Here is a 20,829-nt window from a genome sequence, read left to right as displayed (position 1 = left end):
TAACCTTCAGCCTGTGCCTCTCCTTGCCCCGTGTCCTTGGGCAGTCCTTGATGAATGCCACTTATAAAGTCAGGCAGCTGGTGTTCCAATCCTGGCCTTGCTACTTACTAGCTATATGGCAAATTACCTCTCTGAGCCTGTTCCCTCATTTTTAAAGTAGGGATTATAGCACTTATCTCTCAGCAGTTTGCAAGTATGCATTTGCCTATAGAAAGAACGCAACAAATATTAGCTATTATTATTACTAATATCAAAACTGCAAAGAAAATTAAACCATATGTTCAATGTTTGGGTTGTCCTTTTACCCTTTTCAGCTGAATGTTGATATGAAAGTGCTTAATAGCATTCAAACACATAATAATAAGGTAGTTGGTAATTAGGATTCACTTCAGCAAAATTTAATTAAAGAACCTGTAGGGAAAAGAAAACAGACAGAGCCAATTGTATAGCTTCCCAGCCTCTGCTTTCACCTAAGAGTCTCACTGGGCTTGCCTGCCTTTTTCTAAAGGGTGGGGGAATATTCACGCAGCGCCGGGCTCCAGGCAGTTACCGAATGTCTCATCACATTTTCAAAGGCTCACTCCTCTCTCTTGCGTAACCGGTGAGGTCAAAATGGGCACCTTCCTGAAAGCCAAGAGTGTCATTTCTGAACAGCGTCCAAGAAAGAACTGCATTCCACAGAAATCCAAGTCAAGCAATAACAAAAGGTGGCACTCGGTGTTTAAGCCACACTAAATACCTTGGTGGGCCAACTTCTTAATATAGTCACATTAACACCTTTGATTTCTCCAAAACCTAAAGATTCCAAAGTTTGCAACAAATTGCTGAGCAGGGGGGTCAGGGGTGGGGTGTAGAAGGGGGAGAACAAACCAGTGTAAATTTACCACTACATGAAGTTTAAAGTAGCTATAGATTGTCGTATTATTATCAAAGGCAATCAGTGGAAGAAAGGCAAACAAGTGACTTGGCACTTCTGCCTCAGTCAAGGTAAGGCTCTCTCCCCTACAGACAGCGAGCAGGTAAACCAGCTTTGTACAAACACACACAGACCCACACATCCGGGGATGGCTGTGTGTTGCCAGAGCAGAGGCTGATTAAACAGTGTGTTGGCTCCCTGTGTCACTCCTGGAAAATACTGAATTGGGTAAGGAACAGTTAATAAGAAAATGTGCCTTGCTAACTGTGCACATTACAACAAAGAGCTGGCAGCTCCTGAAGGAAAAGGGCTTGTGCCGCTGCCGTTCAAACTTGTCAGTCAACTCATGCCAGCAGCCTCAGCGTCTGCCTTCCCAGCACACCCTCATTACATGTGTCTGTCTGGCCTGATCTGTGCATCTGCTTGGAGACGCTCCTGACAAGTCGGGAATTTCTCCACTGGTGCAAAGAGCGGATTTCTCCCTGCTTCTCTACTGTCACCCCCGCTCCTCTCCCCCAGGAGGCTCCTTGATTTATGGTAGCTTTGGACTGGCTTCCCCGTCTGACTGTCCTTGACTTCTAGAATGGAAGAAGCTGAGCTGGTGAAGGGAAGACTCCAGGCTATCACAGTAAGTCTGCATACAGTTATAACTCATTAAGGTGGTTGCTTAGAGGAAGGCAGACCATGGCCGGCTGCCCCTGTCGCTGAGCCCTCGTAAGTGGAAAAACAGAACTGTCAGCTTCATGGACGCGTCCCTGTTTCTCTCTTAACCCTTATGACCCTCTGTAACTCTGGGGCTTCAGAACCTGAGTGCAGGTCAAATGTTCTTGATTTTCAAAAAGGCTGTGCCTGCATTTTAAACAACAATCAGAAGCTGTTAAGGCAGTCTGATTAACTATCTTTCACACTCTGAGTACCTTAGAAATGCAGTTTTTCCTTAAATGTCCATTTGACTGGTATTAGATAAAAAAACAGATCCCCAACTTGGAAACTTTTTTAAGCTATGAATGCCTCAAAAAGTTAGAATATTTTTTAAAGAGAGAAAAAGAAATTTTAAAAATGACCTGAAACTTTGTATTTGTAGTGTGGTAGCATGTTCCAGAAAGCCTAAGATAATTAAAATGAATGTTAATATATGTAATTTAAGCATTAAACAAAAGTAGGTAAAAGCACATATCAGATTAATTCTAAGATATCAGTTTCCAGCAGAGTCACAAACTGAATAAGATCCTGATAAAGGAATGCAGTGCATGCAGTGGATTTGGAAAATATTTTGTTAATACCGAGAAGGAAAATGGTACATTTTTTATGTCTGTTCCGGGAAAAAGTCAAAGCCAGAAATAAATTACTTTTCTTAAATGATCCAGCTTTCTTTTTAATTTTATAAAACCCTGTATTTGGCAGTAACTTGGAAATCAGTGTCACAATCATTTATCACTAGCTATAATTTTTGATGTAATTGTTTTAGGAAGAAAAAGATCTTTGGAAAGCAATATCCCAATTTCTCAGCATTTTCTGCCACTGACCATTAGGTATAGGAAAAAAATGAGTACTTTTTAAAAACTGATGCTAGATCAGGGATTTTTTGTTGTTGTTGTTCTTAAAATTTTCATTGCATAACTAATTATGCTAATCCTAATTTAAATTTTTTACTAATTGATACAATGTCTTAGTTTCACCCAGAAAACATTCAGTAAATTGAGATGTCTTCTTAGCCAATAGTAAGACACCAGAAGTCTATTGATAAGATTGGCACTTTTCCATAAAACAATGCTTTGTTAAATGTCTAGCTTCTAATTATTACATTTTCCTCTCTTCAGAAAACCTTGGTCAGGATTATTGTTTGTTTTGTTTTGTTCTTTTTTGTTATTAAACTCAGCCACCATCTCAGCTGTCGTGCTTTAAGGGACAGGAACTCGACTCTGCTCTGTTGTTTTTGGCATGGGCCTTTTACATTACAGCTGTTGTCTAAAGGTTACTTTATTAGACTGCGTGAGTTGTGTGGTCACAAGCTCCACTATTTCTAATGCTTATATCTCCTAATTAGCTAATTGAAATAGACAAGTAGACCCCTGTTCTGAATTTTCCTCTTTCAGTTGGGGCACACCCTTGATCAAGCCCTTTTGCCCTCCAGTGCACCTTATAACTCTTACCGAAGCCACACATGCTCCAAAGATACGGCTGTATACAGTTATTTCTAAGGCTAGGAATCTTAGTCACTGAAGGTTCCAAATGCAAATAGAGACAGAAAATCCTCATAATGTCTTAAAAACCATCAAGAGAGTAAGTAGGTTCCTGAATATACAGATGTATGCTTTTTTGATGATTAAAAAAAATTTTTTGGATTATTCCATCAGCCTAAATATATCCCATTAGAAAGGATTAAACAAATCTCCCAAGTAAGATCACAAAGTAATTCTAGCTTGGAAGTAATACACTTGTATAAAGGTTGTAGGGAAAAAACTGGAAAAAGTTTATGGGAACAAATTTCTCATAAACCAGCCTACACCTCACCAGGCTAAATCCAGTCACATTTGTCACCACCTAGAGGAAAAGTGGAGCAGTGGTGTGTCCATGGAAACAACACATCCACTCTCCTCCCTCTTGGACGCCCTGGGACATGCCAGCTTTCCTCGCCCTCGCCCTTGCCTTGCCCAGGAAGCCACCTCAGCTAGTCTCTTTCCCCCTAGGAAAATAAAATCACAGAGTATGCTGAGAGTTTGCAAGAATTATTTCATTTTTGGAAGTACTTAAGCCTCAGAATCTCCAATCTAGACTAAAACTCAGAGTATCTTCTCATTTTAGCTTTTTTCTCCTACTTACCTACACTGAAATAATTTTTTGTATACTTCAAGAATGAAATCAGAAGGCAATTCCCCAATGCACCCAGACGTAGCAACACATAGACCTCACTTTGGAAGAAAAAAAAAAACTTTTACACTCTAGGATTTATTTGATTTTTACATTAAAATTTGTTTCTCCAATTGCTGGCTATAAAATAAAATAATCCTCACAGTTGTATTTATTCTACCTGGTTTCAAGTGCCTAAAGAGTCATTATTTTCACTGCAAAGAATTGAAAAAAATAAATGTATATACCTAGAATTTGACAGAACAAAGATCCAAGTGTCAGTCTTTTTCTTTTTCTCAAAAAAAAAAAGGTTAAACACATTAAGTAGTTGAAATGTGACACTTAGGCTCTCAAATTGAAAACTAAATTACTATCGTGATGCCATTCATTTCTCATATCAGATCAGTAAATTGAATTTTAGATTAGTCAGATGTCTTCTCAAAGATTTAAAGAGAATAAGAGCAAAATTATGAAAGTATGCAGAGACAATTGTTCAAGGGTAGGTACTTCAGTTTGGGTATACCACATATAGATTCTATTTTGCACAATTACTTTCATGTTCTTCCTTAATACTTTATCCATGCACCAACTCTTCCCTTACCAAATTAATGGTCAAAGTACCCCTTTGCCTAGAAGTTCAGTTTTCAACTATAATTTAAAAACAGGGCTGCTTAAAATTAATTAACTATTATGTTTGATCTTTAAAATGTCTCGAGGCCCTTTTCAAGTCAGTACACACTTGAACAAATAGCTGATCTTTCTACAAAAGGTGAACTAATTGAAACTCAATAGTATTTTGAAATAGACTAGTAATTTGAAATTCACCTTTAACAATACTGGAACTGAGGATACCCATGACTCCAGCATTCTCGAGAAGCGTGAGATGAAGGACTGAATGTACCACTGACAGAGTCATCCCTACAGAGTCACTGTCTGAAAGTGAACGTGGCCCACACTGAAGAACAATGAAAAGGCCCAGGGGTCTCTCCTCAGAAACACAAAGATTCCCTTAGGATGAGTAACATTCCGTATACTCTTAACATCTCCTCCACAGCTAATACATTTTCTTACCCCCATGCCTACAGCGACATTGGAAAATACCATTACAAATATGGATATGCTCAAACTGGAAAACTAGATCTTAAACTGTCTTCCTATCATAGACTCAGTTCTATTTGAAGGATGAACTCAGAGGAAGTTTAAGAACTAGAATCCAATTTCAGAGAACAGACTCAACTGAGGAAAAGAGTGGAAGAAGCAAGCTGACATTTTTATTCTCCTCCAGGCTTACCTTTAACTGTAAGGAATGTGTGTTATCAACACAGTCTCTCATGCCTTTATTCAATTAATGGTTATTAGGCACCTACTATGCACCAAGCCTTGTGCATTTAAATGAAAAGAAGTGAAATAAGGGGAGTCTGGAGTGTGAGGAGTGGGAATGGGAGTGCGTTGTAAGTTAAAATAGAGTGGTCAGGGTGGGCTTCACAAAGAGGGTGACGTCTGAGCCTAGACGTGAAGGAGGTGAGTTCTGTCAAAAGTTAGACAATAAAAATAATCACAAGTACAAGCACCTGCTTAGGACTGCTTCCATTTGGAAAGCAGCCATACAAAGTCCTGACACTGGAATTTGAGCAACAGAGCCAGATTTTGCCGGCCAAAGCTGCTCATGATGAAAAAAAAAAAAAAGCTCTCACATTTCCCCCAATCCACTCCCTACTGCTTTCCACTCCCAAATACCCAAATAAATTTTTCTTGACTTGTAAATATAGGAATTTAAGAGACATGGAGTTCTTTACATAAAACAGAAATCTCCACAGTACAAGGACCAATATTAAAACGAGAACATGAACACAGATGGGTTCTAGTTATTTCTTTAGCACATGTTCCCTGTTACAAGTGTCTCTGGGCACTCTACCTCATCTTGGTGCCTTTTTGTCAGTATCTGGGCTCTTCTAACAGTCAGTAAGACAGTTAGTGACCCAAAAGCAAGACCTGCTGTGTGATTTGTGGGGCCCAAAACACAAGGTAATGTGTTGGCCCTTGTTCAAAAGGTATTCAAAATTTCAAGGTGGTGACAACAGAGCTTTGATCTAAGTGCTAGGCCCTTCTGAGCATGATGACCCGGGTGACTTCACAGGTCACAAACCCAAGAAGTCAGCCCTGCTTCTGTATTCCAGACTGGCCATATATATTTTTCCTTATTCGCTCTATCTGAATGAATAAGAGAGTAAAAACAAGTGTAAACTAGCCTGGGTCTTTAACAAAGGCATACCTTAACATGTGTTTGGATCACTGTATTTAGAGTTCTAAGGAATTCTTAAAGTACTAGTGGCCAAAGAATGCATAATGCCCAATTGTTAACCAACATACCTCATGATTAAGACATAGTTAGAGGAACAACTTCTAATTTGTCAAGAGCTTCCAAAGAAATTCACATGAAGATGGTACATGAAGATGTAGCAATCTTCTAAATAAAAAAGTCCCATGCCGGAATATTCAACAATGAAACCTCAGCACAATTTTCCACAGTGCTGTACCAAGATTACATGTTTCTTCCAGAGAGGGAAAGGTTTCTTCAAACAAATGTGGTATGCCACACTTCTTTGCCAAACATAATAGCCCACCCATAAAGGAGACCATGTGATGAGGTATAATAATTTTGATAGCTCATTAAGGAAACTGCTTTTTGATAACTGGGGAAGGTTTTTCCACTGTGCAACAAAATGATAATGCTACTTTGCTAACTCCTCTACTGACAAAGATCCCCATGAACTTTCTGAACATTACTGGATGGTTGAAAGGAAAAGTTGCTTCTTTAGAAAACTGTGATTAAAACAAATTAGAGAATAAGCATCTAAGACTAACCAGAGTATAAACAAATGCAACATGGTTCAATGCTAAAACTGCAATAGGACTTCCACTTTTTAATCTATAGTCTCAAACTGCCTACCCTCTCTTAAAAAGAAATAAGAATATTTTAATTTATTTAAATGATAGTAATGTCATTTTGGGAAGAGACTCCATGAAAATTTACCGCCTTAAGAAGTTCCCTTACCCAGAACCCTGTGGCATGCACATTTTCCTAAAACATCATCAAAGCAGTTTGAATGAGATCTATACTTACAGTTTTTACATAAAATCCCAGGGACTGAGAGGATTCAGTCAAGCCACTTAAGACGTAGAGCTAGTTTTTTCTAAGCATCAAGTTTTCAATCTATTAAATGCATCAGTGATTGACACAGGATGATGTAACATAGCAAAGTGGGCTACAACAGCTATTCCTAATCAATTATGCTAACAACTCTGGAATAAAATGGACATCTAAGAAAAAGAATTGTGAGATTTCTAACAATAATAACATTGCCTATTCTTACATAGCATTTAGGCTATGAAAAATAAAACTTTCACATCCATTTTATCTCATTTGTCCAAGTAGTCCTATGAGTATTTTCAAAAGCATATGTTATCATTCCCATTTTATAGCAGAAAGCCTAGGCCAAGAAAAGCTAAGGAATTAGTCAAATGTTGGAACTTAAATCTATTCCTCTGCTCATCAGATTCTCTGACCACAGCATCATGATAAATTTTTATAAACATCAAAATCACACCCCTGACCCCCGTTCAGGACTTCCTCAGATTTCTGCCTGGACATGGTAGCTCATGTCTATAATCCCAGCACTTTGGGAGGTTGAGGCGGGCGGATCACTTAAGGCCAGGAGTTCAAAACCAGCCTGACCAACATGGTGAAACCCTGTCTCTACTAAAAATACAAAAACTAGCTGGGCATGATGGTCTGCACCTGTAATCCCAGCTACTTGGGAAGCTGAGGCACGAGAATCGCTTGAACCTGGGAGGCAGAGGTTGCAGTGAGCTGTGATTACGTCACTGCACTCCAGCCTCGGTAACAGAGTGAGACTCCATCAGAAAAGAAAAGAAAAGACAGAAAAGAGAAAAGGAAAGGAAAGAAAAGAAAAAAGAAAGAAAGGAAAGGAAAGGAGAAAAGAAAAGAACTTCCTCAGATTTCTATTGTTCACTCTTATTAATACAGTTTGACGTGGAGCCGAGAAGAAACTATGGAGGGTCTGCTTTGCTTAACCACATTTTCTAACCCGAAACAGTTCTCCACCTCTGCAGTCTCCTCCCACCTTCCCCAGTTTGCAAGGAATAGAAGTGGGCAAGAAGAGACTATGGTGTCATTTCAGAAGTATTTGTTATTGTTTTTAAGAGGTTTGGAACAGAATCAAAGTCATTTTTCAGAGCACCTAATAGTTCAGGCCCCTTTTGCCTCTGCCTTCCTCCCCATCCCACTTCCTTTACGTAGCCTCTTCCCTGCAGCCAGGAATTCTCAAGACAAAGACATCCTTGCATCTTTCACAGTTCCAAACAAAACAAAACAAAAAAACCGTCCTGAGTGAGTGAACGAATGAACGAACAAATACAATCAAGCTGAGAAAGGGTGAAAGCTAATGATTGTCTGGCCTGCTGACAGATTTTTTTTCACTGAAGACCTGGCCAAATTTACCACCGCCCCTTGATTATTCAGGGGTCTGTTTTGTGTTTGTTGTTTATCCTGGTTTTGTTTTGTTTTGTCACTATTTGTTAGAACAAACAAGATAGGGTAGACAAAGGAATAAAAGAGTGAAACACACGCTGGATTCTGTTTAGAGGTCTGTTAGAATGTGTTGTAAGGTTGGGAAAGAAGACTACAATTACTTGATAAATGAGGTTTAGAAAATTTGTGCTTTTTAATTCACCCCATAAATAGTAGTGATAACCATGCCCAATTTCCATGGCTAACTTAAGAATTAGGATATTTCAAAGCTAGATGCAGACCTAATTATTGGAACAGAAGAAAATGTAGAAACTTCTTTATCCACGTCCTCGCTCTCTTTACACCATGCTCAAGTTCACCCAGCTTCTCCTTGAGCACTTCAGTATCACATGGATCAACACCCCTCAAAACACCCTTTTCCATTTGAGAACAGCTCTCTGGGTTAAGAGTTCTGATATAATGTACCAGAATCTGGTCGCCTTTAACTTCCACCCAATCTTCATGACTCCTGCCACTGAAGCTATACAGTTTTGTTTCTGGATTTCAGTCATTCTTCACAGACTCATTCCAGACAATCTCCAAAATGTCAGTGTAACTGTTAGAAGTTGGTGCTAAGAGTTGATCAGAACTCTGATGAGTATAGAGACCTTTGGTGCTATAATGTCTCTTATTTGGGGAATTGTATTTCTACTGATATATTTGGAAAGCAATAAGGAAGAAAGAAAATAATAAAAATAAAAGATAAAAAAGCATCACCCCTGGTATTGTAGAAAATCAGGTTCAACACAAGTTCCACCACTTGATCAATCACATGACTTGAGAAAGTTAATGAACTCTCTAATTTTCATCTTCAGTGTCTCTAAAGTTAAGAATTGACTTGAAAGTTCAGTAAAGAAGCCAGATACCCGCCCTGTCTGGGATGTGGGGAGTGCCTCTGCCCAGCCGCCCCGTCTGGGAGGTTTACCACAGAGGCCAGAAGCAATGTGGGGGCTGGACATGGTGGCTCACGCCTGTAGTCCCAGTACTCTGGGAGGCTGAGGCGGGTTGATCACTTGAGGCTAGGAGTTCGAGACCAGCCTGGCCAACATGGCGAAACATATGAAAAATACAACTGACAAACCAACCAACCAACCAAGCGACAACAAAACAGGTCTACCCTGGAGTCATACTCTAATTTTTTCTATTTTCCTCCCTTTCTGATCCTTTATCCCACTTTCTTTTTCTTCCTCTTCCTTCTCCTTCTTCTTTGTCAAATAGAGGATTGAGTTATTATCATTGATCCACACAAAGTCCCTCTCTCATTTATTTTCTTTAATTCCCACCCCTCATTTCTATTCCCCGTCTTCCCATGTGCAACCTTCCTAATATGTTTGATGTGCATCTTTTTGTTTGTATGTACTTTTAGAAAATGTTTATTGTTTTGTGTGCAAAAAAAAATTTAAAAAAAAGAAGCCAGATATACAATGAATATATAAAAAGCAGTAGCTTTCTGAAAAACAAAAATTAATCAGAAAATATAATGTGAAAATATCCTACCCTTAATAGCTATAATATTTTACAATGTTAAAATTTAAAAATAATACTAGTAAGGAAGTATGCCAGATTTAGATGAAGAAATGTTTGCATTTTTATACCTACTAAGGAAATGTTCAGTATTTATACAACAAAACTTTACCAAGTGACATACTATATGTGACAAGAGACACACACTATTCCTGAAAGTGCAGTTTTAAAACAGAAAAGCTATCATACACTTCCAAATTTATTTTAAGTTTAATACAGTTTCAATCAATATCTCCAAGGAGGTATTCTCATCCACAGTATAAATTGTGGTCAATTTATATTACTAAACATGTAAAAATAATCCCAATTTTATATGAACTATAATAAATTATGCAGATATAAATCTTATATAACATTATCAATCTCTGATTATCTCTGGATAGTGACCATTAAGAGTAACTTTTTAAATTTCATCAAGGTCTGTAGATTTTTTTTGATTGGTTGGTTGTTTGGTTGATTTCTCTGATTTGGTGGGGAATGTGGATAAATAAGGAATTAGTTGGGTTTTCAATTTTGTTTCTGTTGGAATTTAACAAAATGATTCCAAAGTCCAACTAGAAAAACAAACTATGGCCGTTAATCAATATATTTTCTATAACAGCAATAAAGGAAAACTTGAATATATCTAATTGGTAAATGATGTAAACTATGCAGTATTGGTACCAGAATCAATAGTTAGAGAAACTATACAGATAACCTGCAACCAGACCCTAATGTACATTTTTAAAAATTGGTAAGTAATAAAAGTTTCATCCTAAGTCAATAGGAAAGAATTATTTGATAAAACTTCAGATACATAGTTAAAAATTTAGAAAAACAATTACTCAGCATCTATGATGAATCAAAATAAATTCAGCTGAATTAGTCGTTCTTTAAAAGAAAATATGGATGAATAATTACTGAGTCTTAGATGATAAATAATATTAAAAATATTAAAAAAGTTAGTTATTATTAAAACCATCTTAAACTTTCATCATCTGCAGATCTTGAAATAATTAAGCAATAAAAAATATTGTGAGTTTTAAATGCTTTGTTTTTAGTCATCAACTGCTACCACCTAGACTTATTCCTTGTCTAAATACCACATTCCTTGTCTGGATGCAATTCACTCTACAACTTTGCTAGGGATTAATCCATAATTTCACCAGTCTTTAAATATTCATCATTCACCTCTTTGCCTCTTCAAAAAAATTGGGTCATTTGCTACTTTCAGTCTTCTGGTATGTTTTCACTTCATCCAAGATTCCAAAGAGGTTACTTAACAATATTTTTCTGTCATGTCTATAAATTTTTCTACCCCCTGAAATGAAACCCATCAGAGACTGAAGACTAGAGCAGCTCTGTCTTCAATGCTGTATTTCCTCTTCAGCTTTGGTTTCGCTTTAGACATTTTTGTTCTACCCTTTTGAGGATCAATATTATTCTCCTTAATCAAAAATATGAAATTAAAGTAGAAACAGAATCATATTTTATCTGTCATTTTAATATTACACTATGTATCTCAGCAGTTATCTTGTTGCCTTTATCTTTTTGTTCTCAGCATAACACACATGCACAAACACACACACACACACACACACATGCACTTTTTGTGCCCTCAGTGTTTTCATGCTTCACATCTTCACATCACCCTGGATTTTTACCTTATTTATACTATTACAAATAGGTGTCACCATCTTATCTTTATTCTTGGTTGTGTGAGCTTATTTGGAAACTCTCAGTGATAGTAAATGATTTGGTTTTATTTTTTTAAATAGTAGCTCTCTTTTCTTCTTACCCGACATCATTTTTAATTGTGTGTCCATGTTTCCATTCATAAATTGCCCATGCCTTATAATCTATCTTCCCTCTTGAAATTTTTGCTCCATTTTCAATAATTTTTTTAAGAATGTTTCTCAAGAATCGTAAAATATACTTTTACTGAAATCTGGTAAACTTCTAATTATGCCTTGGCTTCTTTCCTAAGAATACTATAAGCATATCTTTTTTTCTAAGTTACCATTATTTGCACACCACCAACTCTGCATTGTTGGTAGTACCTAAATTCAAATAAGCAGTTTCTACTAGTGTTCTTTTCAGACCCTAAGCAATGAAAATATCAGCAAAGCTAATCATGAAGTTATAAGATTATCAGCTTCTAGCAAAATGAATATGAAAACATTCAACTATTTTAATTCTTCAATCATTGCACTAACTTGCCCCTTCCAATTGTTTCAGTTGGTTTAGAAAAACCACCTATACCCTCTTTCTAGTCAAGTAGCATGATGGCTTCTGTTTTTCTTTACTTTTATCCTTGCCTAAATGCCCACAACCATGCTTTTCTTTTGTAGAGTTAGTGAGAAGTAAAAAGAGCCCAGGACTGAGAATTAAGATCTTCTTACTAGTCTTGGTCCTGCCACTAAATACCTTTCTAAGCAAGCCACTTAACCTCTTAAGGTTTCAAACTCTAATATGTAAAATGAAGCATTTGGACCATAGGATCACTAGATCTCTCACCACTTGCAATATCATGACTCAGTGGTTGCCCTTTGTGCTCCCCACAATCTGTTTATTTGAAATAACACGGTTCGTTCATTGCTCCTTTCAGTTATGTGGCCAAATTCACCAAGTCCTATTACAAATAATATCAGACTGACCCAAAATAAACTTCCATGTGGGTTCCCCTTCTCCTATACCCATTAAATGTAGGTGCTTCATGGAGGCTCTCCTTAGCCTCCTTTTCTTTTCATAAAAAATGTCTCTCATCGTGCTCTCATCTATCCCTTTCAAAACTCACACATCTTTATCTCTAGCTCTGACACTTCATCTCTCTCCATCCAACATTCCAACTGCCTAGCAGATAATTCTACCTATTTGGCCCAAGGACACCTCAAACTTGGCGAATCCATCATCTTTTTTCCAAACTCTTCCTTCTCCCGATACTCCTATGTCTATGCGTCGTTCTGCTCTCTCGTCAGTTTCCTGAACATAAGAGCCTTGCATTCCATTTGACACTTTCCTTTTCCTCAACGATATGTCATCAGTTGCCAAGTCCTGACAATTCTAACTCCTTGCTAACTCTGACATCCATGCCCTCTGCTCCTTCTTGTTCAAGCTCTCATGGCCTTATGTATGAGTTGTGCAGTGGCCTAACTGATTCTCCTCTTCATATTCTCTCCTTTCCATAGCTATTACACAATGAGGCCATATTCAGCTTCTTAAAACATGCTTTTAACTCTATCATTCTTCTTCCCCTGAAAACTTTTTATTGCTCCTTATCTCAATATGTAAATAAATTCTGAACCCTTTGTCATGCCATTCAGTATTAGCTACTGAAAATCTATCCTCATCTGGTTGTTCTTAATTTCCTGCCACTCCCTATATGGTAACTTAGATTCCAGACTTGCTGTTCTAAATAATGTCCCACCTTTTTTTAGAATTTGCTCACATCAAGCCCTTGACTTGAATGCCCTTTCTCCATACTCCCCAGCCTCACTGTAACTACCCAAAATATTCCACTCAGATGCTACTCCAAAGCTTCTCTTAATGACATCAGCTAGGAACAACCTCTCCCTGTCTCCCCTCAACCTGCATCATACATTACTAATGCCTTAGCGATAACATGTATTACTACTAAAGTTGTTATTATATGTTGGCTGGCACAGTGGCTCACGCCTGTAATCCCAACACTTTGGGAGGCCAAGGCGAGTGGATCACTTGAGGCCAGGATTTCAAGACCAGCCTGGCCAACATGGCAAAACTCCATCATCTCTACTAAAAATACAAAAATTACCCAGGCGTGGTGGGGCATGCCTGTAACCTCATCTACTTGGGAGGCTTAGGCATGAGAATCACTTGAGACCAGAAAGCAGAAGTTGTAGTGAATTAAGATTGTGCCACTACACTCCAGCCTAGATGATGGTGCAAGACTATGTCTCAAAAAAAAAAAAAAAGAAAAAAGAAAAACTATTACATGTAATAACTTTATTTCTCAGACTATAGTTACTTACACAAACGACTTTCTTTAGCCAAAGTAGGAAGATTGCTTGAGCTCAGGAGTTTGAGACCAGCCTGGACAACACAGAAAGACCTTGTCTCTCTTAAAAATAAAAATAAAAAATATAGGCCGGGCGTGGTGGCTCATGCCTATAATCCCAGCACTTTGGGAGGCTGAGGCGGGCGGATCACAAGGTCAGGAGATCAAGACCATCCTGACTAACACAGTGAAACCCCGTCTCTACTAAAAATACAAAAAATTAGCCAGAGGTGGTGGCGGGCGCCTGTAGTCCCAGCTACTCAGGAGGCTGAGGCAGGAGAATGGCGTGAATCTGGGAGAAGGAGCTTGCAGTGAGCCGAAATCCCACCATTGCACTCCAGCCTGGGTGACAGAGCGAGACTCCATCTCAAAAAAAAATAAAAAAATAAAAAATATAGCCAGGTGTGGTGACGTGTAGTCCCAGCTACTTGAGAGGCTGAGGCAGGAGGATGATTTGAGCCTGGGAAATTAAAACTTCATTGAGCTACAATTATGCCACTGCACTCCAGCCTCGGTGACAGAGCGAGATGCTGTCTCAAAAAAAAAAAAAAAAAAAGAATGTAAACTCACATCTACCAAATAATTTTTAAACACTGCACAACTCCTAATATCATCTTGAATATAGCGTTTGCACATAAGTAGCTAAGCATTGAATAAATCAATAATCAAACAACTCAGGATCAATTCTGCCTTCTTGACAGGATTAGGCATATTAGAATTTAGCACACTGTTAATCAATAATATAACTAAAATACTTATACTCAAGCATTGTGCTTACTTTTATCAAATATGTGATTGTGTTAATATCATTAGATCATATTAATAGATGGTCACAATAACTATAGTTGTACAAGGCAAATAAATTAATTTTCAAAACAATTAAGAGATAACCTTTAACAGGTTGAAATCTGTGGGCGTCAGTTGCTAAAATAGGCTGTCAGATGGCTAAAAATCTAGGTAAACGTCCATTGAACAAAAAGTCAAGGTAGTTGGACATTGAGAAATAAGCAACAATATGTTATTCATAATGGTTACATTAATAACCAGTAATGTGTGATGTGCCAGGTTGCAACAGCTATCTATAGAAGTGCTCCAGGTTCTAGGGAAATTTGGGGAAGCAGATGGCATTTCACTTTTATTTGCTCCATGAGAAACTGGGAAGAAATTAGCTGACTATGATAACTTTTGGTACACTAGCAATCGAGCTAGATAAACATCTTAAGGTTGACTTATAGTTTAGTCTGCTATACTGAAACTAAGTTATTGTCATATTATTTTTCATTAATGCTAACAGAGTTCAATGAAATTTGGCAAAGGAACAATAACTCTCTGCTGATGAATATCTTATGAGGAAAAAGTACGCCTATCTTAAAATAGGATCTTGCCTATAAACATTATGAAATTTCCTTCCTACCTACCTCGACTGATATGAGAGGCATCATATTACCTCTGAGTGACAAAACATTAGTATTCCTTAGCAACTCTTGTATAAGCCTGGTGTTGCCAAAACACTTCGGATGGCATGCCTCTACCCACAGATTCAATTACCTGATTACTAACCCCAAGACGAAACTAGCCCAAATGGCAAACTAGCCCAAACGGGCAATGAGCAGGGGTGGGGAGGCATTGCTGGGTTCAGCAATCCTGTCCACCCCACAAAACATGCTCTTCTCTATGGGCTTTTCACGGAGAGCTAGTTGCAGCACCAGCATCTAGGGAGCTAAAAATGTGCTCCCTACTAATGAGAGGTCACACTCAGTGCTTGTTGTCCTAGTGCTGCCTCCTGGCCACAGTACTTCATGAGGGAGAAGAAAAAGGCAGAAATTGTGACCAGCTTGATTAACTTTCCACTCCAGGAAATGGCACAGTGAATTGGCTAGGAGTGTGGAGGCTGACTTCAGACTTCCTGGGTTCAAATCCTAGCTCTGACAATTGTCCGATGAAACTTGGATGAGTTAATTTCCCCTAAATTTCCATTTCCTCTTTGCAAATGGAAATTACCACAGTATCTCTTTGTTATGATGAGTATTAAGTAAAATGGTGCCTGAAAAATAATTGCCAAAATGTTTGGCACAATGAATTTAAAATACAATTAATATTTGCTCAAATAACAACCTCTAGAGAGAGTGAAGAATTGACTCACAGAGGCTTTCAGAGTTTTTGTTACTAATGGCCAGATTTCATCCAAAGAAGTGATTCTCAAGATCCATGCCTGTTGCCTAGCTATTTTTTTTTCAAAATAAATACTTAAGAAATTTTAAAAGTAAGCTGATATAGCCTGAGTCACACAGTGAGACCCTGTCTCAACAAAACATCAAAAAATTATCCAGGCATGGTAGTATGCACCTGTAGTCCCAGTTACTCAGGAGGCTAAGGTGGGAGGATTGTTTGAGCCCAGGACCTCAAGGCTACAGTGAGCCATGATTGTGCCACTGCACTCCAGCCTGGGCAACAGAATAAGACCTTATCACAACAATAATAATAATAATAACAAGCTGATGAAGTCATATATTCTCCTTACATGCAAAGAGAAACACAGCATACAGTTGGAGAGCAATATGTTGCTTTTCTTGAACAAATGTACCTGAAATTGTACATCAAAAAAAGAGTTTTTATCTTCAAAATAGTCACATCAGGGAACCCATGCACTTATATATCAATAATGCACTTATATAAATAATGCTGCCAAACATTTTTGGATCTCCTTCTTCTAAGTTACCTTTACGGCTTACTTCTTTTGGATGTCTTCATTGGCAACAAAATTTTATCCTTTGGGAGTTTTTAATTTTGAAAGCAGATTTAAAACCAACACATATGAATAAGATGGAGAAGAATGTCACCTCTGATCAAAAATGAGGAAATAAAGACCTTTTTGCATAACTAGTCAAATGTCTCAAACAATTCCAGAGAATCTCTAAAACATTTCAAGCTAATGAAAGCACTGTCAGATTTAACATGTTGCTTTCTATGTGATTAACAAGTTATATATTTATTTAATGTTATTAAATACCTCTAGAGCACTGTGACGAGCACTGTTCTAGAAACTTTTACATATATCAGTTCATTTAATGCTCACATCTTATGAAGTAGGTACTCTCAGTATCCTCATTTTACAGATGAGGTCATTGAGACACAGAGAAGTTAAGGATTTTGTCCCAAGACACAGAGCTAGTAAGTGGAGGAGGCAAAAGTCAAACCCAGGCTGTCTACTTAGTATATTTGCTATATTTTCTTAAAAGTACAACCTTTTTGTATCAGTAGTTATGCTTTCTGGGTTGTCTGAGGTAATGTAATTTAAACTTGGTGAAAGATACAATATATCTTCATGAGTTTTGTTTTACCTGAGCTAAAAGCCTTCTTAGTGTTAAGAAGCACTATCTCAACTATTTTCCTCTATCTTCCCACAGCAAGCTATACAAGGAGGAAACAGTCCCAATTTCCAACTTCCTAGTTTTCTCTTGATCCATAGGTTGACCTGTTTTTCCACATAAGGAGTCCTTTCACCCAGAAGCTTCTTCAACCTTGGACCGGATCAGTCTCTCTTCTCACGATGTTCTCACGATGTTTCCTCACACCTATTTCAAAACTCGTCTCCTTACAGTTCATTTTTTCTATTACATCACTCAGTAGGTCAATCTTGCTAGATTAATGGAGAAGAAGGAAAAGGGGAGTGAAGAAGGATGTTTAAGCCCTCTTTGAAAAAGTACATTTTCATATTCTTTCCCATAAGGAAAATGCTTCAAATGTCTCACTTTGCTCTCCTTTGCTTTGAAATAGGAGTTTCCAAAGCAGCTTCATACCAATGCCAAAAAAATATCACTAACGGGCCATTCAGATAGTGACAACAACCCCAAGGAAACATAATTAAGCAAATTTTAAAAATAAAAGATACTGGGACTTTTTTATTTCAGGATAAAAGAAAAATACAGGAAGAAATCTCACAGAAGCGTCTGAAAATAGAGGAAGACAAACTAAAGCACCAGCATTTGAAGGTAATTTATGGCTTTAATTTCATTTCAGTGATTTTGTATTCAAAAATTCTATTGGTACTCAAATTTCAATAGTAAAAAAGCTTTAGGAAAGAAAAAAATTTCAAGATAGTTTGACTAACATTGTAATAACTATAGGGGAGGCCAACAAACCAGTAACATTTGCATATGAGATTAATACCTTCTAGCAAACATGTGCAAAGTTGAACACATGGTTTTATTACTTTTATCCTTTATAACTGAGTTTCTCAACCTTGAGAATTCAGCCTTAAGAACTTGGCCCTGCTCACAGTCTTGCTTAACATCCCTAGGGAGTGCATCCAGCTAGGAAGTGCCTTTTGAAATCAATGAAAGGCCAGTCATTCCCCCGGGGGTGCAGAACAGTGTCTGGCCTGGTCAAGGATGCTTGTATTTAAAAGCTCAGTGCAATAAGTCCAATGTTGTTTGAGTATGCTTCGGGTTTTTGTTTTATTTGGTTTTGACAGAACATGAGATCATAACCAGAAATAACTCTCCATGTTTAAAATCAGATTTTACATCTTTCACTGGGTGTGGCCATTTCGTAATTACAGCACATTGCGTTTCAACATTTTATTACTTAGCTTAGTGACAGGATACAAGCAAATGACAAACAGCAGCTCCTTGTGAAAAGGCCCAAGCAGGAAACTACTTATCTGACAGGGCTGCTATCAACAGATTTAATGAATCCCCTTAATGATACAAGGCTGCACACTCACGGGGTCTACAAACTTAAGTTAAACTTGCCAAATGCAACTGACTTCATTTTTCTAATGGAACAAGTACCTGCCTCTGAAAAGAAACATAATTTAAGATTCCAATTAGCCTCATTCTCTGGATTCTGTTTCCTTCTTTGCTTCTAAACAAGTTGACGTTTCCGATGTTTGATGGATAATTTCAAAGCACAGTTAGTCTCCTCCCCTTCCAATATGTCACATTGAATTTACATGAGTAGTATACATAGTTAAGAAATGTAGTGTGTACTCCTAGAAAATCAATGAAATTTTTTTTTAAAAGTGCCAAGTTGTTCCAGTGCGATTTAAATGAAGTCAACAGTCAAATCTAGAAAGTTTTTTAGATAGGCCATTTCTAACTCCAAAACCAGAGGTCATTTGCTCTCCTTTCCTCTCTCTCTCTCTCACACATACACTTGCACAATTTACACACACACACAATCACACACACAATACACACAATCCAGATCTCCCAATGAACTACTTCCTGCTTCTGAGTAAAATGATAGCTCTCTAGCTATCCTTGAGAATGGGCAATTGCTATCCTCGCAGAATGGGTAACCACAAAACAGTGGAGCTCACAGTAGAAGAGAAGATTTAAATATCCCCTTAGTTCGTTCTAGAAGTAAGTTTCACATGAAAAGCCTGACTCACTGAAAGGTCCATTTCTGAAGTAGCACCTCATTTCAGCACTTGCCAAAAACAGTCTGGAAAGTAGTACATGATCTTCCTTATTGGTTCCTCTCCAGAACACAGGAGACCTCTCCTGATCCAATCCAATCAAAACATTTATCACGTTTTGGACTGCCATATACAGTTGTGCAAATTGTGTACTGCACAAACGTACCTGAAATGATCGTGCTAAAATCTTGTCCACATTCCTTTGCCAGTCGTGCACTCTGGTTCGGGGATGCTTATAGCTGGAGCGACAGGTTTCAATTTTCTCTGCACAAAAGTGCTATCCACTTTCCCAAGCTGTTCATTGGACAAAAGGGGTGTGTGTGGCATGGAGCAGGGCTAGGAGTTGGGGGAAATGACACATTGTCCTAATTTGGGAAATTCAAGATTAAATAAACAAGATAAATGATAGTTGTTTTAATTTAAACTGCAGTATAAGTATTCTTTAATCTGGGGTGGTCAAGAAGGCACTATTAAAGGTATGGGATTCAAGTTGAGTCTTAACTGATAAGTAGAATTTATATGGATGTATATAGGGCCTTCAGTCAATAAATATTTATTAAGTACATTTTATGTACAAGGTATGAAGCTAGACACTAAGAATATAAAACAAGTGAAATTTGGCCTGCGTCCTTAAAATGGCAACTGATACATAAACTCATAATAACAGTCATTCTGTAATAAACACTGTATGGGAGGCGTAAACTGCACAGGGCACAGAGAAGAAAGAGTGGCTATTTCAGTAGAGCACATTCTTCCAAGTTTTGTAGAAAATAGTTGTCTATACCAAACAGCAACAAGGCATAATTCCAAAATGGGGTTCAAAATGTGCAAAAGTATTTTTAAAAACAATTCTACAATGTCTTCACCGAATTAAAAAGCTCTGTTGGCCTCTATAGTCTGTCTCTTATTTTCTTCATCCATTTGTCCTAGTCTTCATGACTATCCTCTCCACTTTCCTGATTGCAAACTAGTTCATTATACTTCAGTGATACACATTAAACAACATAAGCATAAACATTTACAAAGTGTTCCTCCTATATCAGAATACACACATTTCAAAATAGTTGTAGTAACTCACTCTGATATTCTTTAGCTTCTGAACCTGATGATCATTCTCATAATGTGCTAGCAAGGGAATTTCTGGGACATTTTTTATATCTTAATATTCAAACTATTCATACAGAGATTTTTTTTCTGTATGGATCTTCTTGCCTAGTAATATGATCACAATCTCATGTTACCAGGAAACACAAAATACAGTCAATCTGAAAAATTTTTTATTTCCGTGAGTCCGTTCAATTCAATCTATGAAAAACCAATTTATTCCTACTCTACTGTAACTTCTGGGTAGATATAGAAGTGCTTCAGGAAAACCTTTTCCTAAAAAAACTGCAGAAAGACCTATCACCTGCATGTCACATATTTTCATTTAGTTCATATGGCTTTCAATTCTGAATTTCATTGTAAAGTAGATTTTATTATACTCATTAGCCTCATATACTAAAGCGCAA

General features: G+C 37.6%; 1 protein-coding gene across 1 annotated transcript in view; it reads left to right on the top strand.

Moving 5' to 3' along the window:
* Positions 1 to 1,143: 1,143 nt before the first annotated feature.
* PALMD (palmdelphin) overlaps positions 1,144 to 20,829 on the top strand; it is a 48,831-nt gene continuing 29,145 nt past the window's right edge. The window contains exons 1-2 of the mRNA XM_032155284.2: positions 1,144 to 1,544; positions 17,808 to 17,888. Of these exons, the coding sequence (XP_032011175.1) occupies positions 1,500 to 1,544; positions 17,808 to 17,888 (126 nt within the window). The 5' untranslated portion in view covers positions 1,144 to 1,499. The remainder of the gene's footprint in view (positions 1,545 to 17,807; positions 17,889 to 20,829) is intronic.

Source organism: Hylobates moloch, unplaced genomic scaffold, assembly GCF_009828535.3.
Source record: "Hylobates moloch isolate HMO894 unplaced genomic scaffold, HMol_V3 SCAFFOLD_5, whole genome shotgun sequence".
In the NCBI taxonomy this organism is placed as follows: domain Eukaryota; kingdom Metazoa; phylum Chordata; class Mammalia; order Primates; family Hylobatidae; genus Hylobates; species Hylobates moloch.
This window is presented reverse-complemented; position numbering and strand designations above follow the sequence as displayed.